Raw genomic sequence first — 27,058 nt, 5'->3', positions numbered from 1 at the left:
AACAATTATTTAATTTGTTTATGTCATTCCATATAGCTAGTGTAAGCCAAGGTGTAAAAAAATACCTCAAATATTCTTTATATCGCGTGCGCTGCGAAAAGTATTGATAGAATAATATACTGTACTACGACATTGCAGAACACATCATTATTAACAAAAGTATTGCGACAGCATCTGTTATAAGTGTTATTTAATTTAAAAGTTTAATTGAAATATCGCTACTACGTGCTCAGTCCTGTGTATATGCGGACGAATTCGCGGGGTATCAACTAGTGGTAAATAAATATATATTTCTATTTCATCGATGTCAAAACTAACACTGCCAGTGCCCGATAACATTATCATAAAGATATTTAAAAGGAGCCATTTCCGAGATTCAGATTATATACAAGAATTGCTCGTTTAAAGATATAAGATATCAACTCTGTCGAGTGCTCTCAGTACTAAGAGATATAAGGCCCGGTATCCACCAAAGCGGAGAGGAGATGTGAGCTGTGTTTCTAGCAATGCTTTCGAGTGTGCGAGGTGCGGGGAGAAGACAGCGGGGAAGAGGACACGAAAAGTCGAAGGCCGAAGCCTACACGCATCTCCGCTCCGCCGCGCCGCTTGGTCGCTCCACGCAGCTCAAAATTCTCTAGACAAATGAGACATCTCCTCTCCTCTCCGCTTGATCTATTTCCACTGAAGCTTAGCAGAAAGGAGATATGGAAATAACGAAATCAGATTGGCTATCAAAATCTCCCCTACTCTCCGCTTCGGTGGATACCGAGCCTAACTGATATGTATGTCAAGAGCAGTTTAACAGTTCGTTGTCAGCTGGGGTCTCGAACTATCACTAATAACATATAATTTATACTTAGCACAGCTGCAGAAAAATATTCTATTGAACTCCACACAACATAATTTTTATAAATATTTAATTACAGTTGTAAAGGAAATCACTTGAAAAAATATCAAGTTTCCAAGATCAAATCTACGTCTCAATTAAATTTCCTAATATACAATCATTGTGGTTGAATAGGCTATGTGTTTTATCCCGAAAATTTTAAGATGTTCATTCGATTTAGCTAAATTCCATGCACACAAAGTGTTGGACAGTCACGTTGGTTTTAAGAAAATTTATTGAGGTAGGCGTTACTTTGCGGAATTCCATAATTATCCAAATCTATTGAGTTTTCTTTAGCGTTAATTAACTCTGGCACGAGAGTGCAAAGATTTAGATAACGTTGGTTTTAATAAAAGGATAATTCGATTCTGCGCTAAAGCCGTTAACCAACCTACAAAAAGAGAATAAATAAACACACACATACATACACCGCAAACGTTTCGTTTACGGCTTTAAGAATAAATATTGGCCCGTAGGTGGAGATATGCTAACAAGCTGAGTTCCTTAACCTCGGTGCGAAAACGCTTTGGCGAATCGGAGCGACATCGGCTGTATCGTTGAATATCTTGATCAAACTCACTCGCTGTGTCAATATTACACATCGTATCTTATTGAGCCTGTGTATACGATATAATCCCTTCTAATATTATAAATGTGAATGTAAGTTTGTGCGTTACGCTTTCACGCTTACTCAAATCTACCAATTTTGATGAAATTCAATACAAAGATAGTCTAGAGCTTGGGAAAGGATATGAGCTACGTTTTATCGCGAAAAAGGCTTGGAGGGGTTGAAATATGGGATGGAAGTTCGATATTATTCGATTGTGATCATATTTGGATCAAAAATAGACACATAAGCTACCCTATGTTGTTAAAAAGGGCATGAAGGGGTTGAAATAAGGGATGAAAGATTTCGTCATTTTTGGAGATAAACCATGAAACTTTGCTTAAGGTACTTGATAAGACGCAAACAATCATCTATTTGGAGATGAAATAAGAGATGGAAGTCCACGCGGGCGAAGACGCGGGTACAAGCTTGTATTATAATAAAACACTAGGATTAGGTGTCTGTGTACAACGAAACAAAAGTTATAAATACTAAACAAGTTTTAACTCAATGATTTCAAAAGTGCTTTCTGTCTTTTTTTATTATTATTATTTTTATCAAAATAAAGGACGAGATGAGCAGGACCTTCAGCTGATGGTAATTGATACGCCCTACCCATTACAATGCAGTGCCGCTCAGGATTCTTGAAAAACCCAAAAATTCTGAGCGGCACTACAATTGCGCTCGTCACCTTGAGACATAAGATGTTCAGTCTCATTTGCCCAGTACTATATCGCCCTTTAAACTGAAACACAGTAATGTTTACATATACTGCTTCACGGCAGAAATAGGCGCCGTTGTGGTACCCATAATCTAGCCGGCTTCCTGTGCAAAGGAGCCTCCCATTGGTTTTTTGTTTTTGTTTGTATGTGAGCGCACATCTCCGAATTTAGTGAAAACTTCATATAGGTTCAAAATATAGGCATCATTATACATTATTTACTGCTTAAAATTTGATATCAGAGAAAAACGTAATTGGACCTAATGTAGATTATACCAGTGGATACTCCATAGGGAGTGCCGATTGCGAAACTCTCTCGCCAAGAGAAGGTCGCCTTTGATGAAGACTTAGAGGGCTCTTGCCCAAAGCCAACCTCAGGTGGTGTTTAGTGGGTAGGCACTTAGATTTTACGTGAGTCCCACATAACCAACGCAGACTATCCCGGAGGGTAGCCCTTTCCCATTGTCTGGGCGCAAAAAATACTAATGCGGAATTCCACGTAATAGAAGTTACGTAATACGCACACAAGCTCGTATTTAATACACGAACTGTAGTTTATAGATTTTATATACAACCGTTTAATTAATATACCGTAATAGACCAAGAAACATCATTATAAATGAACATTTGCAATTATTTGTAACATCAATGCATTCGCTTCATTATTTTATAATAATTATGTGTAATTTCTATCGTGCTATTGCGTTTTAAAATTGAATATTCAAATATTTCGATCCATTTGTTCCTCGCACAAATTGACAGAAAATAGATCCGATTTTAAGAGTAGTGGTTTGGTCTGTAGATAACTTGGATGATATGAGATTGTCCGCACATACAGCGCGTGTTTGTAAGGAATTTTGACCATTGATTGTCATATTGCCATTATGGCAGTCAATGGAGGTAACTTTCAATCATATCCTTCGCTTCCTTTCGGGATACAGTCGCGATTTTGTAAATGTAAAGCTGCTTATCCCGATACACTGCGCAGTCTAACAACAGGGGACATAGCTTTATTTTATTATGTAAAATACACTAAAATAAAGGGATCCGGCTCGAAGGACCATTTTGACTATGCACGAGCTATTGCTGCAATACGATAGTCAAATAAAAAATGTTGTTCAGGAATTACGTATAATAAATAAATTAAAAAGATTTTCTTGTTAATGTTAACGAGCACAGGCGATAAGAGTTCGTTGCGAATTCATACTGATGTTAATACCACGCGTGTAGCGAAAAGTGCTAAGTGACGAAGGTGTACGGTTGCACCGTAGAGGAGTAGTAATATCAAACTACTTTGAAGAATATACCTATTTGGATAATTTCTAATGCTAACTTTTATATTTTTTTTACTTTTATTTTCTATTCTCTATGTCTTGTCCCGTAGTCTAATGTGTGTACATAGGAGACGCTTAAACGTTCAGAATGACTATAGCCATTTTAAGTATCAAATATCTGTTTCCAAAGCCCAGTGTGGATGTTTTGTTGATTATTTTACCTCATCTTGGTCCTGTTGCTGTGGAGTATGTTGTGGTGCTGCAAAATGTGCCATGTTCTCTGGTGCTGGTGGCATCTCGTGGGGCGCTGGGACTGCGATCACGCGCATACCGCGGGGGGCACCCATTGGCTCCTCGGCGAACATTCGCTGTGGAAACAAGAAGATTGTAAAGATATCAATAAATACTTAAATAATATGTCTAGATAAAACCTCTTACTGCTAGACAACTGACGAAAACAGGCCAGGTTTATTACTTTAGTGTGCATGACAAGCTACATATCACATTCGCGATTTAAATGTCACTTTGTCTTAGTGTGCGTTGCTCAAATTAGAGATTAACAGTTAAACATAATTTTTTTCGACGTTTTCACAGCTGTCCCATTTCATCTAGAAATTTTATGCTGAACCTTCTCAATAAGTGCCTTCGAGACTACTGGGCCGAAAATGCTTCTTTTATTACGGAACATACAGTCAACAGAAAAGTTGTAAGTAGATTGATTTCGAACGTGTTCGTCTTTTGTTTTGTGATTGGATAATGAATATTTTTACGTGCAACGATACTACTGGCTCCTTACTTACAAATAGCTCTTGGGTATTCTTAAAATTAGTATTTGTAGTTTTTTTCTCGTTTCCTTTCCTCGGATTTCTTGGAGCCACACCCCTTGTAGTAATCACTTTCTAAATTTGGTGAAAATTGGATGCAAGAATCTGCTCAGAGATGTTATCGCCCGCATCATATCACCAACTTCCTAACTGCTTCTTAACATGATTTATAGAGTTATTGCTGTACTTTGTCATGTATATGATGATGATGATGAAGATGAATCCCATGGCGTTAATAATATCATGGTAATTTGCAATCGAAAAAAGAAACCGCTAAGGAGGATGAAATTAGTGATAATGTGAGATCAATTATTTACAAATTGTCATCATAACTTACGGCCGTTCTCAATATTCAGTCTATCTGTTACTTGAGATAAAAATCTTAACTATCGTTGCCTATTCTCTCCCATTACACTTATCGACGGTAACTCACCTTATCCGTGCACGCTTGCTGTCAATGGGAGGACCATACTTACCAGCGATATAAAGTTTATATGGAAATTGCAATTCACGCGTGCCAATATTAGGCGATAAGAATGACTTATCGGGTATATAGGGACAGCTTCAGATTATTGACAGCTAATTACTGACATTAGAAGGTAGTAATTTATCTCTATCTATAGATAGTATATTGGGAACGGCCGTTATAGTGTTATTCACTTAAATTTCCAAAATGGCCGTACTGATTTTGATGAAGTATGAAATTAGAAGAAGGAAGATTGAATATAATAAAGAATGGGTAGGATTTTCTATTGAATTCTAGGAGCGTTTCTTACTTTTTTTATGAAAATAAGGGACGAGACGAGCAGGACGTTCAGCTGATGGTAATTGATACGCCCTGCCCATTACAATGCAGTGCCGCTCAGGATTCTTGAAAAACCCCAATAATTCTGAGCGGCCCTACAACTGCGTTCGTCACCTTGAGACATAAGATGTTAAGTCTAATTTGCCCAGTAGCTTCACGGCAGAAATAGGCGCCGTTGTGGTACCCATAATCTAGCCGGCATCCTGTGCAAAGGAGCCTCCCACTGGTATACTATTTTATTAAAAATTCTAATTGCCTCGAAATCACAAATTAGCGACAGTTTTGTCTTTTAGTTTTATTTAAGCATCCTAACAGGCTAAACATTGTCATAAGATGTATGACGCAGTAGTATGATCTAGTAGCCAGTCAAAGAGTTACAAGTTACAAATAGTTCTAAATTATATTATTAATTATTTACATACAAAGACAGCTAAACTAGTATGAACTGTGTTTCAGCTGTCAGAGACTTCTCGGTACAAGATATCATTACCTATATTGTCAATCAAATTATCAAAATCAGATAAAATAAAAATATAACTTCTAAGAATGTGTGTGTGTGAGTGTGTGTGTGTGTGTATGGATATGTTATTATGATTTGTTTATATTTATTAAGTTGTTTTATTGTGTAAAATTCTCGGTCTCATGGAAATTCAGCCCATGGAGCCAACATTTGGTTGTTTTTTTGCATTGTAATAAAGTCTGTGGATATATGTTTAGTCTTGCGTTGGCTGCATTATATATCTGGTTACTGTAAATATAGAATTGTCCAGCTCGATCGTTAAATGAAATATACATTAATTGATCATAAAACATATCGATCGCTTACGTCTTGCTGTTCCTGTTGTTGTGGTGGCGGCGGTGGTGGGAAGGGGCCCATGGTTTCCTGATGGGGCATGCTGGCGGGGATGGCCATCACACGCTGAACGTGGATCCTCATCTCGCGGGGAGCACCCACCTGCTCCTCAGATGAATCCCATGGCATCTACGATAAACAAATAAGACTTAACGGTAATCTTACGTATTCTGTCTACAATACGCACACAAATGAGGAAGGAGGTTTTATTCACATAGACATTCACCAGTGGGAGGCTCCTTTACACAGGATGCCGGCTAGATTATGGGTACCACAACGGCACCTATTTCTGCCGAGAAGCAGCAATGTGTAAACTTTTATGTTTTTCGGTATGAAGAGTGCTAGCTAATGAAATTACTGGGCAAATGAGATTTAACATATTATGACTCAAGGTAACGAGCGCAATTGTAGTGTCGCTCAGAATATTTGGGTTTTTCAAGAATCCTGATTGGCAGTAATAGGCAGGGCGTATCAATTACCATTAACTGAACTTATTTTCATTAAAAAAAGACATAATACACTACAAATTTAAGTCTCAGGGCTTTTATCTCTAATTAATATTGTACACAAGTAATAGGGGTTTAGATATACCCAAGTACAAAGTAATACTGTTATAATACATTCTCTAAAGAGCGTCTCCTTAAATAAAGGCAAAATACGTAAAGACTCGGATCTTAATTCGTAACGTCACTAATTCCAATACATAATATATAGCCTGGGCGAAGGGGGGGTGTACAATAAAGCAAACCATTATTGTATAGATGTATTAGCTGTTCCCGCCCGCTTCGCTGGGAGAATTTTGAAAGGAAAATAATTAATCAAGGAATTTGAAAAGTAAGCATTAACCATCTTGGATAAATTTCGCATCGAATGGTGATAGTTTCATGTCGATACGATCAGTGGTTTAGGCGTGATTGAGCCTCAAACAAAGACAATTTTCATATATTTTTTGTGGAATAGGAGGACAAATGAGCGTACGGTTCACCTGGTGTTAAGTGATCACCGCCGCCCGCAATCTCTTGCAACACCAGAGGAATCACAGGAGCGTTTAACTTATCAGCATTACGTTATCTCAGTACATTTAAATTACGTGACACGTTGTTTGTCCGCGATGGACTCCTAAACCAATGAACGGATTTTAATGGGGATTACTCCACGGAGTGCAGTTTGGTCCAACTTGAGAGATAGGATAGTTTTTATTTCGATTTGGGACCCATAATTATTTTTATTTTCAATATTTGTTTTGTATGGACATATTTTCTATGAGAGAATTTAGTAACGCACGGTTTGACAGTTCCGCTGTGGAAAAATTTCATTATAACAACAGGGAGCATTTCTTATGAAATAATTGATGTTTTGAAATATTATTGGCCAGTAAAACATATGTGAAGGCGGAATATAGTAATAATAGCAATCCGAACGGTCGTACATTTTCTTCCGAAGTTTTCGATAAGTTTGCCCGCTTCCGGTCTCCGAAGGATCAACGGGACTTTGTTATTAAGCCATCGATTCTCGAGTTTCTGTTCGAGAGTTTCATTTACGTAAGTACAATAGACAATAATATAGTTTTAAAATTCTATTGAGATACAATTTTATACAGAAATTATTTGATATAATTGTTACATTGGCAATAGCATCTGTTCGTTCTAATTAAACAAAAGCCTCTTCCGGCTTTTTCCATTTGGTTCTCTCGTGTTCTCTGGTTTCTTTTTTATTGTTTTCCTAAATTTTTTTTTTCATTATCTTCTTTAAATGTTAAGTTCCTCGCCCACGCGATCACTAACCTGTTTTTTATCTACGACTTTGTGTATCGCAACAAATAAAAGCTTTGATCAACATAAGTTTTCTTCTTAGTGTTATGAGAGACTCGTAAATATTATTGATTTTGTGATTTTCAGTAAAAAAATATATTTTATTTGTGTAATTAATCCCAGAATTGAAGGTTAATAAATAAATCAAAATTTTTAAAGATTTGAATGAGCGACATCTTAAGTCAATTTCCTAATATGTAAAACTTGGGTTTGAGCAGGTTATCAACTGTAAAGTATATCCTGTAGACGAAGCCACAACCTGAGAGTTGAACAAGACATACAAGTTGTATCAACGATACGTCACGCGAACGGTTAGCTCAGTGGAAGAGCGCTCGCACGGAAGGAGATAGTTCATAAATTTAGTTTTGGATTTATTTGAGTACACTTTCTGTTGAATGATGTTTATGAAATATTTTCTATTTCCATTAAATATTTGCCTGAATAGAGACCTTTTCAAAAAACACGAAAGTATGCAAATGGTTGAAGCAGGAAGGGAAAATTAACAGGTTTAAATGTATGTTTTAATAAAAATGTAGTACGTCTACTTACTTAATGCCTATATAAAGATTACTTTAGTCTTTTTCTTTTTATATTTTTTATACATCAGTGGTTATGGCTGCTTTAACATTTATAAAATATTATATTTCATTATGACAGGATCATGGGTGAATTGTTAAATATATATTAGGGAAAATAATGATTTCTTTACGATACTCACGCATAACGTCACTTTTTTCTCTAGTATTGTGTGAACATATAGATGTTCATCAAGGGATAGGGATAGCCCTATCCCTACTTAACATTATAAATGTGAATGTAAGTTTGTTTGTTAAGCTTTTATGCTGGAGCTACTGAACCGATTAGTGAAGAAATCTGGTACAGCGATAGACTACAGTTTAGGAAAGGACATAGGCTACATTTCATGCAAGAAAAATCCATGGTAACCGCGGGATTTATGAAAAATATATATTATAACTATACCAATAGTAGGTTTAGTTTGTCATAGCAATCTTCCTCGAAATAAGATTCATATTATGATATGTTGGGAACGGGAGCGAAAACGGGAACCGGAACTGTAATAGGACATGAGATAATCTTCAATTCTAAACTTACTTATTATTTTTAAAAACCCTTTATCTACGTGGACGAAGTCGCGGGCATCAGCTAGTAATATAATATTTTGGGTTATTTGACAGGGGTTTAAGTATGTAATTGCCGTTTTGGCGTAATTTGGGATAAAACTTTGTTATGAAATTTTTTAGTGAAACTTCATTGATATGGCAGCTAGAATATTCTAGACTAGCTGACCTGGCAAACATTGTTTTGCCATATAAATTATATATGTAAACCTTCCTTGAGCTTCAACGAATCTATTACAAAAGATTTCATTGTGATCGGTCGAATAGCTTAGGAGTTATTAGGGAACATACAAACATACATTCTCTTTTATATATATAGATTTAATAACATTTCAACATTGGATTGTTTTTTTTTTATGGAATAGGAGGACAACCGAGCGTACGGGTCACCTGGTGTTAAGTGATCACCGCCGCCCACATTCTCTTGGAACACCAGAGAAATCTCAAGAGCGTTGCCGGCCTTTAAGGAAGGTGTACGCGCTTTTTTTGAAGGTACCCGTGTCGTATCGTCCCGGAAACACCGCACAAGGAAGCTCATTCCACAGCGTTGTAGTACGAGGAAGAAAGCTCGTTGAAAACCGCACTGTGGAGGACCGCCACACATCCAGATGGTGTTTGTTGGGATGATATTGTATGACTTTCAATCGTTTTTAAATTTGGCTTTGTATGTAAAGATAGGTAGATACATTGAAAAATTAAACTACTTTATACAATGAGTTCCGGTGCGGAACTAACACAGTAGAAATAGCTTGCTATCGATGCTGTGTTTGAAGAGGTAACCGTAATGATCGCACTGTGTGTTTTTGATTTAAACGCATCCGTAGAGGAACCTTCGACTTGAAGTAACAACCCAACGAGATCAGCAACTAAAGTAATTAAAGTAAAGCTTATTAATATAAAAGTACTGAGTAATTAGCGATATGGTATGATGTGAGCATACCCACAATATTGACGCATTTGCCTCAAATCGGTAAAATAAATGTGTTTGAATGGGCAACTCCCATAATGGTAACTGATAAACCAGTTTTTTGATGTAAAATAGCTTTTTATGTGGCCTACGTATTCATCTCCCAAGAACAACCCGAGCTCAACTTTTTCGGGATATTAAAAACAATTACCAATTCATATATTTCTCAAAAATACATAAATTTTATAGCTCTTCCAGTGAAAACGACGAAAGCCATCATAAGACTAATTCAAACTCCGTATATGAAAAGGTACAAGAGAATTATTCCAAAAAGATTCAATTAATTGATAAAAAATATTGCGAGGCGACAATCATACCCAATTATTATTCAGGTGTGAGATATTTTCTTGGCTTGAGTTACCATTTTAATACACATTCGACTGAGAATAAGTTAATGTGAATTGAGGCACACAGTGATTGATAGTGTGGGTACTCGCCCACGTCAAGCTATAACGGGAAACTGTTTCTCGCAAATATAAAGCAACACCACTCACATCTTGGAATATTTAACTAATAGAAGACGGCATCTGTAGCTAACCTGATTTTCATAGTGGATGCTCCGCAATTTTATATTCTCTTTGTATTTTTTTGTTATGGCAAACGATAGTGCAGATTCTTATTGTGGAAACAGATAGATACCCATAGACAACAGATGCATTGGTATCTGAGTGGCAATTCTAAGGCTTTGACTCTTGACCAGTAACCAAAATTGTCACAAATTAATTAATAATTCATCAGTGGTCAATGACTCAATCGCATCGCATCAAAATTCTCGGTGTTCTAACTTAAATCACATTTAACTCTACAACGCTGAGAGGACAGTAACACGAACTTTAGCATGAAGAGTTCCTAGAGGATAAGCAGGGGTCCCCAGCTGCTGAACATATCTCCTCCGAATCTCAGGAATGTCTGTCTATTGTTTAGCCATAACTGATTTTCATTTTTAATAAATAATACAGATAGTAAGCGATAAGTTAGCGGCGGTATCGTCTAGGATTCAAGGAGAATATATCAAAACATTGTACAATGCATAGCTATTAACTAAGTTACAATTCACTTTAGTAACCTTTAATTAATGCAAGAATTAATTATATTAAACAAATATTAAATAGGAAAAGCACAGATGTGTGCATTCATCTAAACAATAATTTTGAAGTCGAACTTTATCGTATATTTCGACATATTAAGTCGTTACTTCGATTTCCACATTATACTTCAAGTACCATTTTTTTATTGTCTTTCGCAAAAGTACCTAATTTCAGTCGTGAAGTCCGAATTGCACGTTTCCATCTATATTTGTAAACCTTCCTTCATGAAGATTAATATACTCATCCAGTATTCCCGACAGAACTGATATGTTTAAGTAGCCCCTTCCCGAATATTGCAAATAATTGTAAATAAAGAAAAATCTAATGATGATGGGATGTTATTTTTACAAACAAAGGTTAGAGAAAAAGTCTTTATATATATTTTGTTTACGTTTGGAATAAAATCTTTTTAGCTGTACTATTTGTCTGGCTGGTTTTGATGAAATTGAAAAGGTTGCATTTAAAAAAAATACGTGCGTACAAAGTACACGTGCCAGAAGTGAAACCTGCGTTGTGCATGAACCTCTAAGCTGCATATGAAGTCCTAGTACATGCTGCTAAAATGACACATAATTTCAACCGTTATAAAAGACATGCTATCACCGCTACCGTATTTATGTTCTCCTGGTGACCATGTAGAAATACGTGGTGCACATGACGACAGAATATATTAATGAAGAATACTCGTTTCATACATAGGACAATCTCTCTTCAACTATGATCGCCTGGTACCAAACCATTGTATAATGTTTCCTATCTCACTTTATGTGTCTGTCTTTTATTACTGTCGCTTTTGCATTTAATCTAACGATCCTAAAGAAGTTATAAATTCAAAAAGAAACAAATTACTTAATGTTACATCAGGTAGATTCATTTGTTTTTCTTTTATTGACGCTGTAGAAAGATCACCAATGTCATCTCCATTTGGTTAAACACTGTAAGATTCAAATGGATCGACACAAAATAATAACAACAAAGAGTAATAAAGTTGCGAGTAGTTAGTTAGTCATGAATAAAACATTATTGAGTTACGAACGCAGTGTTATGAGATACAGCTGTTGGTGCGTACATTCAACAAACGCTGCAATACGGCACCGAACAAAATCAACACTCAGGGTATGTTCCGATATGCACTGCGAGCACTGCACAGTGCTATCACTGTAGAAAAATTCGTTCCGCTATGGACTGCCAGTATACTGCCGCAGGGAAATATATGACGTCATAAACCGCCGCCATATTCTACTGTGATCACTGGCGTTTTCGAGGTAAGGTACTCGCAGTACTTTGATCACGTGATCAGTCAAAACCACTCGAGTGCCTAAAATATGAATTAAAATATTTTTAATTTGACAATACTCCAACAAAAGTCTTTTTAATTAACTAGAAAACTTTAATACACTCATTTGAATGCTGCGTCAAAAAATACGGCTGACAGTATACGGGATTGCGTTCCATTTAAAATAGTAACCAGTAAAACTGGCTATAAAGGAACGGCTTCACAGTATACTAAATTGACGTCACACTGTACAGTGGACGCAGTGCATATCGGAACATACCCTCAATCACCCTACTGCGGAAAACAAATGAACAGCTATCTACGATAATTATTACTAGCGGTTTTTATATTTCAACCGATTGAAATAAAATAAAAATTGTTGTAAGAACGCTTCTTGTTTGTATAATGAGTTAAAAAAAATACATAATAAAATATTAATGAGCTTGTCTAGCAGTTACTGAATTAATTAATTTCTTGTACAATTGATATGTAAATATTTTATGGAAAAAAAAGAGGCTTCTTTGTACATCATATCGGCTCGGTGGGTATCGCAGCGGCGCCTTTTGTGTCGTGAAGTAAATTTAAGCAATCATTTGTTGTGTTTCACTTTGAAGGGCGCGGTATCTAGTGAAATGATTGGCTCGGGAGACTTATTAAAATATATATATATATAGGGGCAAACCTTCACTTTAAAGTAAGTGATATTGGTACGATTACAATATGGTATCGCTTAATTATAATAAATAACAGCTGTTTTGGTAATGAAACGAGAAGAAGGGACTCATATACTCTGTGGCATTGCATTATTGTACTTTTATATACTGTCTCGAATAACCTTAATTGGCAACAACTTCGAATATTTTTTAGGAATATGTTTAATTTGCATTTTGTTTTCCTTAATGTTTTTTTTCGTTAAAAGAACATTAATATATTCGGACATCATACGCACAACCTATTACTACATAGACACCGGGAGAACATAAAATATGATAGCGGTGACAGTAATGTCTTTTATAGCGGTTGAAACCACGTGTCATTCTAGCAACGTGTACCAGGACTTCATATGCAGTTTAGAGGTTTAATATGAATTTTGCATCCGATACAGCGATTCCGTTGATTGAGTTTTTGAGCGCCAAATTTAATTTGTGCAGCAGTCGCACGGTATCTACAACGAGATCAAAAACAGTAATTGACGCAGTTTTTCAAAGATATATTGAGCATATCAAGACTAAAGTATTTATTTCATACTGTAGTTACCATAAGCCTCTCGTATTATTTATCGAAAATGTAATCTCCGAGTCTGAATAAATCTATGTAATATATACGCACGGACGAGTAAAATAAGAACTCCGTGTCACCTTACATAACAGTGAGGCACCAAAACAAGCCGGTAAACGTGTAAATACATAGCCCCACGCATACACTTACACTAATACAAGCCGATCGGCCGCCATTATGAGATTTGCCATCGTCTGTGACAGATCAGTTTGCGTCGCAATAAAATATTTTAAAAATGCCGTCGTGCGTTGTGAAAAAGTGTAAAAACAATACTATAAAAGTATTTGTGGATATATGATTACACATGGGAGAAAAAATTGTGCATATGGTATACCCCGTAAACGCACACACACTAGCATAAAGGTGCTTCACTTGCTAATATCACGGCGCGGAGTCCTTCTTTTTTTACTAGTCCGTGTATATACGAATAAAATGTAAAATAATTAACAAACTTTGTATTACTATTATCATTACTAAAGGGTAAATGTATACACTTCTATAATAAAGTCCCAGCCACTGTTCAGGTATTATCTATAAATAAATTTAAATGTTTTATAAAAATTGCTCTGTCGTAAATCCTATTACTCCACTGCTGAATATCTAAATGATCGGACAGTCTGAGACTAGATTGTGATTATTTTATAGCGATAGAAATGAATGTACAGTATTGTGTATTTTTATTGCTAAAAGCGCAAAAAAAGAATGCTGGGAGAGTTTCTTGCGCCGCTGATCCTCTCTCAGAGCGCCATTTGTTTCCGAAGCGGTAGTAGTATCTAGTAGTTATTAGAAATGACATCAAAAAGAATTCTAAAGGAATCAATTTTGAGAAAATAAATGCCTTTTATGCCTTTTTATGCCTTTTAAAACCTGCAATCTACCCGAAATTTAACATTCGTCTTGAAGCCAAAAATTTTTGAAGTTTTCATTTCTACCACGTGCGAGATGCACACATGCTTTTTTATATGTATGAAACAGTAAGGTGTATGATAAAACTTAATGTATTCATAGATATGTATACCTAGTGTTATGTTAAAAGTTATTAATATTCAAGAGACATCTCCATGATACATGCGGAACCAAATAGCAACACGGAAGAGGTGTCTGTCCATTGTCCACGTAACCTTTTGGATTATGTTTGGTATGCTTGGCAGTTAACATTGTAATTATTATAGTTACTCTAAATAATGTTTAACTACATGATTTGATTTCTTAAACATTATTCACGAGTTATATATATTTCAATCATTTATTGATATAAAAATGTAAAAATGTATAAAGGATTAAGTTAAAAGACGTTTGGATAATCCATTAACTTATTTTATTTGCATTAAGCAATCTTAATACTTGATTTGCAGAATCTGTTTGTCATCTGTTTCGCTCTTTACGATATAAGGCATTGACTATTTGACATTTGAGTATTTTTGTTGCATCGCTTCACATATATTTAATTGTAATAATGAAATAATTTGTAAAACGATGAAAATGTAAATGTTGATTTAAAAGAGTGGCAATGAGTTTCTTGCTACTTCATCTCATTAGCTCAACCCTCAACACTTCTTAAAAATTGGCGGTAAATTCAATAAAAATTTTTTTTTTCGACATTCATAAGTGCCATTACCGTGACCTAATAAAGTGATTTTGATTTGATTTGATATTTATGAATCCTGCGTCATTCGGAGATTTAGCGGTTGAAGCATTTGGGGCGTAATTTCGCATCGCATTTGAAACAGATTCAATTTGTAATTATTTTAAATTGCATCGAAATATTAATTTCAACGGAAATAAAGTTTATTTATACAGCAAAAAAGTATGCACGTAAAGTTTTAATAGTACTCTTAGACCTTCATGCCGAAACTAAATATCGTTATTTAATTACAAAATGGTATCTTTAATAATAATTTCCGTTTACTTATCAACTTGTTTCCGGAACTACATCCGGGCACTAAACGCCGACAAAATAATAAATACAATGTCATTTAGATAGGTATGTACTATGAGGGGTAGAGGTCACGGACTAGTAAAAAAAATAAGGACTCCGTGTCACCTTACATAACAGTGTAGCAACAAAACAAGCCGATTTACGTGTAAATACATAGCCCCACGCACACACTTACACTACTACAGGCCGATAGGCGGCCATTATGAGAATTGTCACCGTCTGTGACAGATCAGTTTGCATCTCAATAAAATATTTTAAAAAGCCGTCGTGCGTTGCGTAATAGTGTAAAAACGATACTATATAAGTATTTGTGGACATATATGATTATTTAAGGGAGAAAAAATTGTGTAACTTGTATCCCCCGTAACCGCACACACACTAGTTATGATAGGTGCTTCACTTGCTAATATAACGGCGCGGAGTCCTTCTTTTTTTACTCGTTCGTGGGTAGAGGTAAGGAGAATCATCTGTGTGTATGAAAAAGTGTCCGTAACAATCCGTTAAATTAGGGTGGCGCTACAGTCACATCAGGGTAAATCTTAATAGAAGCGCCAAATATAAAATAATTCTAATCACTCTAGGTATATTTACTACATTATTTTGTACAACGTAAGTTGTTGAAATTTTCAATAATTAACTACTTTAGTCGACAGTAATATTAAATTTTTTAACAATTCAATTCACGCCGATATCCCCGAACTGCAATTACTCCGGTCGCGCCTCCACGCACTAGAACAGTCTTTGGCGCCAACTGCACTATCCCTCGCTTGTGTAAAGTATACAATAAATTTAGTTCGATAATTGATATTAATATTGATTCCCCTAACACAATTCGTAAATTATTTATCAGCAATCTAGTCAGCCAGCCATGAGTGTGATAGATTACTTTGCTCTGTTAGTTATAACATAGGTAATATATTTTAATGTTAGATTAGTTTATTTTATTTTGTTATATAATTACTTTACTTAGATTTAGATTTTTGTTATAAGTATAAGTAATTACCTACACCTAAGTAGGTGTAGGTAATTAAAACACTTATTATTTGTTTCCCTAACCTATCCTTTAAACAATAATTCTCAATTGATTATTGCAGACTTACAAAATATTTTTTATAAATTTTTTTCACTGGTTTTAGTTTTAACTCACTTTTAGATTTGTAATAATGTATTGATAAGCGAAATTAGCATGTAGCGTTTACCTTTAAATGATTTTGCATACCCTGCACATGTAATTAAAATTGTTAATTGTATAAGAAATATTTTTATGCAAAATCGCTGATAGACCAATAAATAAATAAATAAATTTACAACTGCTACATTCACCATACTTCATACCATACGCTGTGCTTACACCAGCGCCATTGTGGAAGATTTTTGAACTATTTACAGCATAAGCGGGACACTTTTTCAACTTTTCTCCTATATGAGATGATTCTTCTTGCCTCTACCCTCCATAGTATGTATACACAGCCACCATACTTGAATCTACAGATACTACCAACAACATATCGCCAAACGCCATATTTAAATTTCAAAGTTTATCGATCAACTTTCATTGATTTCTATTTGCGTAGCCTCTTATATTTTGAAATAAAAACTTTTCACTTTCTCTGTAACAGAATGCGTAGCTCCAAAAACTTGACTTTTACTATTTAAGTCTTTACGTAACATCAAATCTTCTATTGGAAGGTTAAATAGATGATTCGCTTCCTGTTTTATACGATTTCTATGTACAGTTTGAAGACGACCTCGAGTTTTCAATTCCGTAATATAAGGTGATTTAAGTGAATTTCTTAACACTATTTGTACATTTAAAAATTACCATTTCATGATTTCGAAAATGATTTTCGACAAACGGCTTAAAAATAATCGCTTTGTAATTTAAGATTACTTTAAATACCTATTTTGTCAATTTTGATTCGATTCTGAATCTGCATTTTATGTCAATCTTAAGTTCCAAATACATTTTTTTTACGAAAATAAGGGACGAGACGAGCAGGACGTTCATCTGATGGTAATTGATACGCCCCGCCCATTTCAATGCAGTGTCGCTCAGGATTCTTGAAAAATCAAAAACTCTGAGCGGCACTACAATTGCACTGGTCTACTTGAGACTTAACTCTCATTTACCCAGTAATTTCACTAGCTACGGTTCCCTTCAGATCGAAACACAATAATGCTTACACATAACTGCGTCACGGGAGAAAAAGGCGCCGTTTTGGTACCCATCGTCTAGCCGGCATCTGGTACTGGATAGAGAAAAGAGATAACCAAATACCACCTTCGCACGACACGCTACAAGTTAGGATATCATCCTCACCATCTAGATGTGTGGCGGTCCTCCACAGTGCGGTTTTCAAGGAGCTTTCTTCCACGTACTACAAAGCTGTGGAATGAGTTTCCTTGTGCGGTGTTTCCGGGACGATACGGCATGGGTACCTTCAAAAAAAGCGCGTACACCTTCCTTAAAGGCCGGCAACGCTCCTGTGATTCCTCTGGTGTTGCAAGAGATTGTGGGCGGGGGTGATCACTTAACAACAGGTGACCCGTACGCTCGTTTTTCCTCCTATTGCATAAAAAAAATGTTCCAACAAGAGTATGATTTAACTGAACAATATAAGACGGCTTAATTGAGTTGTCCTAACGACGAAACATTATCCTGTGAGCATTACATTAACATTCACGTTATAGCCAATCTTAATGTTATCCTTGAGTTAGTCGTGTGCCAAGTAATAAGCATGCAATTTACACTATAGTGGTCATGCACCTTAGAAATCATAAAATGCCTGATCTGAGATTAAATATATTTTCTCATTGCTATTTCTATACCCAAACTAAAATGCTAGCTCCAGTGGGAAGCTCCTTTGCAAAGGGTGCCGGCTAGATTATGGGTACCACAACGGTGCATATTTCAGATCGAAACACAGTAATGTGTAAACATTACTGTGTTTCGATCTGAAGGGCGCCGTAGCTAGTAAAATTACTGGGCAAATGAGACTTAACATCTTATGTCTCCAGGTGACGAGCACAATTTTAGTGCCGTTCAGAGTGTTTGGGTTTTTCGAGAATCCTGAGTGCCACTGTATTGTAATGGGCAGGTATCAATTACCATCTGCTGAACCTCCTGCTAGTCTCGTCCCTTATTTTAACAAAAAAAATTAAATAAAAAGCATTTTAATATAATGTTGGAGGTTGGGGTAGTAATAGTGCGATTGTAAGTCCTTTTTAATGTAAGTAACAAGTATTTATATACTAGTTTGAGATATGATTGTGTGAAGTGTATAAACGTTACACACACACTACACCTCCCCCTAAAAAGAAAAAACAATAAGTACTCTACTGTATCTATGGTTACTAAAAGTAGGTTGAACGTAAGTATGTTACTAAGTGAAACTAATAAGTATGAATATAGTATAATAATATATAGTATAAATTGAATATAATATACCTAAGGAGCTAACTCGTTGATTATTTATTCATGTAGCCTAATACATCATCCTCAATATAAAGATATTCACATCTGCTTACTTAAAAACATACTATTTCATTTAAAACCACAGTCACAACAAGTTTTAATAAGGTACTAAAATAAAAGTTTACATTAATATAACAATACATTTGTTATTAAATCTACGAAGTGCAAATTGTTTATGGTTACTACTAGCTGAGCCGACAGACCTTGTTCTGTACATAATATTAAAAAAAAATGTCTTTTATGAATTTTTCAATATTATTTCATAACATCAAGAATTATCTGTTGTTATAATGTAATTGTTTTACAGCAGTGTGGTTAAACCGTGCGTCAATAAATTCTCTCATAGAAAATATATCCATAAAAAACAAATATTGAATATAAAAATAATTATGGGATTATCGAAATAAATATTATCCTATCTCTCAAGTACATTAAAATCCGTTCAATAGAAGTTCACTGGAAACAAACATCAACAACAAAACAGAAATAAGTCTAAAATTAATATGAGAGTAATCTTTTAATTAACTAAGCGATAACGATCTAGTGATTATTATGATAATTAGTAACTTTAATATCGTGACAGCCTACACCGAGCCCAACAGCAATGGCCGCATTGTCATCATCATAAGATAGTTAAAAAGTAGAACAAGATACAAGTCCGTGCGACAAAGACAACCTGACGAATCATGTTATTTAATATAGATAACAGTCGCTACGAATTAAGAGCCAGAATTTGTTGAACACCGGCGCGAGAAGTCCAAACGCGTCGGATCACGGTTATAATAAACAAAAAAATGTTCTCAAATTAGGAGCGTGTGCCATCGATCGGTGGTTATATAAAAAGTGTGGGGAGGTCGCGCGCCTCAAACAGTCAATGCACGTCGCATCATGTACGCGTCTTTCGTTGTCATTATTCTCGCGCTTTCGGCAGCCGCGAGCACATCTCCCGCGCGTCTCGGATATGAAAGAGAAATAGACTCGAACAGATACCGACAGATCTCCAAAATACACGACTACATCCTCAACGAAGACTACATCAACAACCAGAAAGTGAAAGCGAAACTGATTACCAAACTCAGAGCAGAAGATGCCGTAGCAGCTGATAATGTTATCCTGGAATCTAACGTCGTGAAAATAGTGCGACCGCTTCGGAAAGTGGAAGGTGGTGAGCTGGTGAGGCAGAGAAGGGGCTACAATCTAGAGCACGTTAATGTGCCGGCTAGATACCCGTACTTAGCCGTGCCGAGATACAACCGATTCCGCAGATGGGGCTAGTGGCATTAAAAGCCTCGGTTAATGTCAAGGCTGCAATGAAGCTAAACAAAAATAGTACCTGTCCTGTGCCAGGCGCATCTTTCGTGTTCCAGATACACGGGTACATATGTAGAGACAGTTAATAAAGTGGCTGTGATCGATCGTTTTAAGTTAATAGTTTTTAGCGATTGATGGACCGAGAATTTAGTGTTTAAACTATATTATGTAAATTATGACATTATAAAACTTAATAACCTAGACGTTACTTTTGTTGTTTTCTTTACAAACGTGATTTATAGTCGCAGTGATAAATTACAATTGAAATCCAATTCGTTGTAGCATTTAAAGATTCGAAAATAAATTATTAGATGAAGACCCAATACAAATACTAAATCTGAATTTATGGTATACCCATTATCTTTGCAGAATAGTTATTTGAATTTTGTATATTGAAAAATGCTATCCGACTTAATGCAACGAAAGCAAGAATTATTTTGAAAGCTGGTAAAACGACTTTTTAATATATGTACGTGTCCTAATTCCGTAAGAAATGCAAGTAATACTGTACATGCGCTCTAAATTCGTATAATCAATAATTCATATAATATATTTACGCAACATAACAACGTTGCATTGTTAATATTACGAACCTCTGAACGGGTTCTTTTCATGGCTAACCAGTGGCGCATGTAAATAGTATCTCGAGCCTGAGGTATTTAAAATGTTAGCATTTAGCTACGAATGAAAATAAAAATAAACATTCGTAAGTACTAAAATTCTTCTAGCGTCTTACGGCCGTTTTCAATAACCTATCCATCCTTAGTTTAACTTAATAGAGATAGACAAATCTATCCTTTTACGCTTACTTACATTTCAATAACCTATCGACATTAAGCATTGGACTATAACTATATTGGACTTTACTATGGATAGATAAAATCTTGTCATTAAACGGTGACAGCACAGTATCCGCAACTAGAGATACGTTATTGAACATGGCCGTTAATTAAATATTATTTGGCATAAGACGTAGCTTAATTTAAATCTAATAATTTACAGATTTACGAGAAAACTAGTCCCGAATCGATGCTTTCTAACGCTTTGTACATATTGACAGTTCCTTGATTTCTTCTATATTAGTTACATCTATTCTTTCATCTAAACTTATGAGTATCATTTGTAAAGTATTTATATTGATAGTTCCTTGATTTCTTTGACATTAGATACATCTATTCTTTCAACAAAACATATGAGTATCATTTGTAAAGTATTTATATTAACAGTGCCTTGATTTCTTCTACATAAGTTACATCTATTCTTTCATGAAAACTTATGAGTATCACTTGTAAAGTATTTATATTGATAGTTCCTTCATTTCTTCTACATTAGTAACATCTATTCTTTCATCAAAACTTATGAATATCATTTGTAAAGTATTTATCTCTTAATCCTAATTTAAATATATCTCATTCTCCCTTTGATTTTCATTAAATTTGCCAATAATAAACTTTCTGGAGTGCTTATATTTATACCAAGTCAATATTTAAATTTACATTTAACATCGCATTAATAGTTTAGGTATTTTAAGATCTCGCATCATTTTTTGCAGACAAAACAAATCTTCGCAAAAACTACAAACGAGATTTTAATTTTTTGCCGCCATAGTTTGATCATCAACAGCAGTTCTGTGCTGTCAATAATTATTTAACAATCATAACATGATTGTTATAACAATAGCTTTTGAAATTACGTTAGCATTCTAAAAAATAACATAATCACCAGGCACATACAAATATTTCACGGAATATTAACTAACTTATTTATTTAATTGTGTTTACAGAATTCAAGACATTAACAGGCATAAAAAGCATTTATTATCTGATAATTAATTCCTTTACAATTCTTTTTGATGTCGTTTCTATTACAATAGATACTACTACCGCTTCGGGAACAAATGGCGCTCTGAGAGAGATTCCTATAATATTGAGAGATTGCTATAATAATATAATCATAATCTAGTCCCAGGCTGTCCGATCACTTAGATATTCAGCTGTGGAATAGCAGGATTTACGACGGAGCCTTTTTTTAATAAAACATTTAAATTTATTTATAGATAATGCCTGAATTTGGATTTGTTCAACAAAGACTACTTCTATTATTAAATATTTAGACATTCGAAATTATTACTGAATTTTCATCGAACCCAAAAGTTATTTGATTTTGTAGAACTTAATATAAAGGGCTTTAGATGATTAAGTCTGAATAAACGAACAAAATCAATAGCAAGAAATACATTTGATAGCAATATTTGATATTCACAGAAGTTAGAAATGCAATGTAAAGTTTGAGAAAGTATATTTACAGATATTGTGCAAGTTATGATGATGTTTGTTTTCTGGAAATCACATTTTAAGCAAAACATTGCTTAGCGAATATATGGATGATAGTTTTAGTTATATAACTAAAACTGGGGATCACGTATAAAGAATAGATGGGAGATTGAAAGAAAAGACCGATTCAAAAAGAGATTCACAATCCCACTCCACTGGGAGATGGACATTTGCTTAGATAAATAATACGCCTCTTGCTGTTAGACAACCGATAAAAACAGGCCAGAAAATATTAGATTAGTGTGAGGACCAGCTATGCCTTATACTCGCTATTCGTTTGACACTTTGTGTTAGTGTGCGTGAATTGCTCAAAATAGAGGTAAGTTCTAAAGTCTATTTTTTTCGAAGTTTTCACAGCTGTCATTGTCTATCTAGACGTATAACGGCCGTTCCCAATATAATATCTAGAGATAGAGATTAATTACTACCTTCTACTGTCAGTAATTAGCAGTCAATAATCTGAAGCTGTCCCAATATAACCGATAAGTCATTCTTATCGCCTTATATTGGGACGCGTGAATGGAAATTTCCATATAAACTTCTATCGCTGGTAAGCTATACGACGTCCCATTGACAGTCAGCGTGTACGGATAAGGTGAGTTACCGTCGATAAGTTTATTAGGTCAGGAAAGTCAACGATACTTACGATTTTTATCTCAAGTAAGAGATAGACTGAATATTGGGAACGGCCGTAAAAGATCTGAGGACATTTGTAATGATTTTCGTATTGATATGACAACTGCTTGGTAACTGTGAGATTTATTTCTACCAGTTTTACGGGGTGTTACTTTTTGGATATCTTAGCGGCCAGTTACAATTGATACACAAATTTCTTACAGACGAAAAAACAGATTTGAAATTACAAATATTCAGAGTCAGCTATGAAGCTCCATGACCTGTCGGCGCGTCGTTTTTACGTCCAAGAAATCGTAATTAAATTTAAGTCAAGTGAGTGACCGAGAGTGCATTCACACTACACTGTTAGTGCTTGAAAATATTATAGAGTCTATTGGTGTTCATTAGTAAATAATTATTACAATTGTTTAAATAGCAATGATATTCAGATACAAATTTTTTATTAAAAATAAGATGTGACATTACTTGAAAGTGAAAAACTACCACCCATTCCAAAACGAATGCCTCAGACCTGAGGAGAATGGGCGCAACAAACTCAACGGGCTTTTTTTTCATCAAAAAATATGTTTACAAAGTAATATTGCACAATTCAAATTTTTATTTAATAGCCTGAGGGCGGTCGCTCCATTCCCAATCTGTGGTATCATTAAGAAAGTCATTTATGTTATAGTAACCTTTACCACAAACGTTTTTTAACAATTCTTTTGAATAACGTAATATTTTTGTTTTGAACATTTTCTGGGATCTTGTTGTAAAAGCATTTACATCGCCCCACAAAAGACTTACTAACTCGAATTAGCAGAGTAGTAGGCATTAAGTTTATGCTGTTCCTGGTGTTAACATTATGGTTATGACAGTTTCCAGCAAATTCACATATGTGCCTATGAACATACATTACATTATCTAGATTTTTTTTTATGTAATAAAATATGGAGGACAAACGAGCGTACGGGTCACCTGTTGTTAAGTGATCACCGCCGCCCACAATCTCTTGCAACACCAGAGGAATCACAGGAGCGTTGCCGGCCTTTAAGGAAGGTGTACGCGCTTTTTTTGAAGGTACCCATGTCGTATCGTCCCGGAAACACCGCACAAAGAAGTTCATTCCACAGCTTTGTAGTACGTGGAAGAAAGCTCCTTGTAAACCGCACTGTGGAGGACCGCCACACATCCAGATGGTGGGGATGTTATCCTAACTTGTGGCGTGTCCTGCGAAGGTGGAACATATTGAGAAGCAACAGTCAAGATGTTAATTTCTTTGAATTTTCAATGATTCTTTAGAACCTAGGTTATAAATAGCGCGAATAGCCCCCTTCTGCAGCACAAATATTGAATTAATATCGGCAGCGATAACAATTGTTTAAATATTGTGTTTAAATTTTTCGCCAAATTGAAATGAGCCTCGCGATATAATACGAACCTTTGTCTTGAAGTGTGTGAGTTGTATTGCTGGTTTAAATAATAAAAAACGAGTTGGACTTGCATACAAAGAGTAGCATACCATCGTACAAGATATATCAATAAAAACCTTTGTATGAGACACACTTCTTGAATTTGTATGGCAGCCATTTTGTAAAACGTCATTCTTGTTTTTATTAAGTGCTGCTTCAGTATGATGCTAGCAAAGACTCTATCCTCCGTCGTGCCAAGGTCATGTTCAACCCAGATGGTTTGGTGCGCTAAGATTATATCTAAATGCATGGTTTGATTGTTCCCGACTCAGCAACAGACCGGCATTTGTAAATATCTCCGGCCCAAACATCTCCAGTATACTAATCTATTTAATCATTCGGATCCGCATTTAAAAGTGTGTGCAATTATTTGATTATTTATATTTTAAAACATTCCACAGATGAAAATTCAACATTTAGTCATAGTTAAAATAAGAAGTATTTAATCATACAACAATGAGTATTGAATATTATTTAAACACTGTATAGTATTACAACACTTTGTCAAAACTTCATTTGTCTGTCTTGTGTGGGTTATTAAATACAGAGGGACAGATGGGCGCACTGACAGCGAAGAGTCTAAGAATTAATGTTATTACCATTTAGGATTTCAACTTCACCCGCGAAGCTTTCACTTCCTTAGCAATCACAACATTCTTTTTCCCCACTTTTAGGCGTATTTAATATTGACAACACTGTTATTATTTTCTAATACTACTAAAGCAAGTGCATGAGCCATTAAAAGCCATCGAAGAAATTGAAAAATGCCGCAGTAAATAGATAAATAGGCAACTAACTTAAGGAACGGTTTTCAGGAATAAGAAGGTTTGTAAGAATTCATGTGCTTTCATTAATTTTAAAATATATTTCAAAATGTAGTTGTTAACAGTACGTACAGTAACTCTAGTAACGGATACATTGCTGTCACCGTTTAATGACAAGATCTTATCTATCCATAATATAGTCATAGTCCAATGCTTAATGTCGATAGGTTATTGAAATGTAAGTAAGCGTAAAAGGCTATCCTTTTACGCTTACTTACTTTACTTGTCAACCTCTAGTAAGTCAAACTAAGGTTTTTTTTTATTATAATAAGGGACGAGACGAGCAGGACGTTCATCTGATGGTAATTGATACGCCCTGCCCATTACAAAGCAGTGCAGCTCAGGATTCTTGAAAAACTCAAAAATTCTGAGCGGCACTACAATTGCGCTCATCACCTTGAGACATAAGATGTTAAGTCTCATTTGCCCACTAATTTCACTAGCTACGGCGCCCTTCAGACCGAAACACAGTAATGCTTACACATTACTGCTTCACGGCAGAAATAGGCCCCGTTGTGGTACCCATAATCTAGCCGGCATCCTGTGCAAAGGAGCCTCCCACTATAGATAGGTTATTGAAAACGGCCGTAAATGATGAAACCTATACTGCTACGGCCTGTACCGCTCCAATAAGCAGCTTCTATTAGTATCGTTTAAATTACAAGTCGGCCGCTGTTTAATACATTTTGTAAGTTTCAAGAAATACACAATATGTTCTAATTATATAGCCTTAGTCCGTTTAGTACCGGGATGTAACTAATTATGTACATATATAATTATTGAGTACAATTGAATGTCGGTATTTTTTTATGAAGATAAGGGACGAGACGAGCCGGACATTCAGCTGATGGTAATTGATACGCCCTGCCCATTACAATGCAGTGCTGCTTTAATATTTCGTCTAAATACAAAGAGCCGTTCACTGGTCACCATTCACCGCTTTTTAATGAACCGTCTCGCCTTAAGTAAAATTGAACAGAAATGAAAATGTCAGTTTGACAGTTCCGGCTAAAGCCGTGAAAGTGTTACGGTAGTGTACTACCCAACCGAGTAGATTTCTTATCTATTTCTATCTTTCGCACACGTTGTCAGAGGTACAGAGAAGAAATATACTGAGTTTCCAAGGGAGCAGTGAATAGTTATATATAGAACAGCAGAACGACAGCAAAGCTTTGCAACCAAACAGAAACGTCAACAAATTTAAATCTCATAGAATATCACTCATGGATGTAAAATCTCATAAAAATATAATTAAAATAGATTCTATATCCGAACCAACCGGTTCCTCCCCAGCCTGGAGGTTATAAATAACACTTCTTTTATTGTAACTTCGGTGAATGTGATTATGTTCATATAAACTCTGAGTACATGTTTATATTGTATCGAAATAACAATATGTAAATATTCTGTCCGAAATAACGACCCAGTTCAATGCACATGGTCACGGCAGAAGTACGGTGGCGAGAGAAATATCTAGATCAGTGTTTCCAAATGTTCCACGCCCACGGGGGGGCAATTTCATAGTTAAAAGGGGGCAATTTTATAGTTAAAGGGGGGCAA

General features: G+C 35.3%; 1 protein-coding gene across 2 annotated transcripts in view; it reads right to left on the bottom strand.

The window, feature by feature from the left end:
• The window catches only part of LOC126965005 (uncharacterized), a 126,955-nt gene that overhangs the window by 7,529 nt on the left and 92,368 nt on the right, over positions 1 to 27,058 (bottom strand). The window contains exons 7-8 of one of the 2 annotated variants that reach the window (XM_050808402.1): positions 5,944 to 6,099; positions 3,710 to 3,856 (exon numbers count right to left, since the gene is read on the bottom strand). In XM_050808402.1, the coding sequence (XP_050664359.1) occupies positions 3,710 to 3,856; positions 5,944 to 6,099 (303 nt within the window). The remainder of the gene's footprint in view (positions 1 to 3,709; positions 3,857 to 5,943; positions 6,100 to 27,058) is intronic. The other variant, XM_050808403.1, reaches the window with a different exon arrangement.

This window comes from Leptidea sinapis, chromosome 6 (genome assembly GCF_905404315.1).
Source record: "Leptidea sinapis chromosome 6, ilLepSina1.1, whole genome shotgun sequence".
Taxonomy (NCBI): Eukaryota; Metazoa; Arthropoda; class Insecta; order Lepidoptera; family Pieridae; genus Leptidea; species Leptidea sinapis.
Note: the sequence above shows the minus strand (reverse complement) of the source record. Positions and strands in the feature narration are given on the sequence as shown.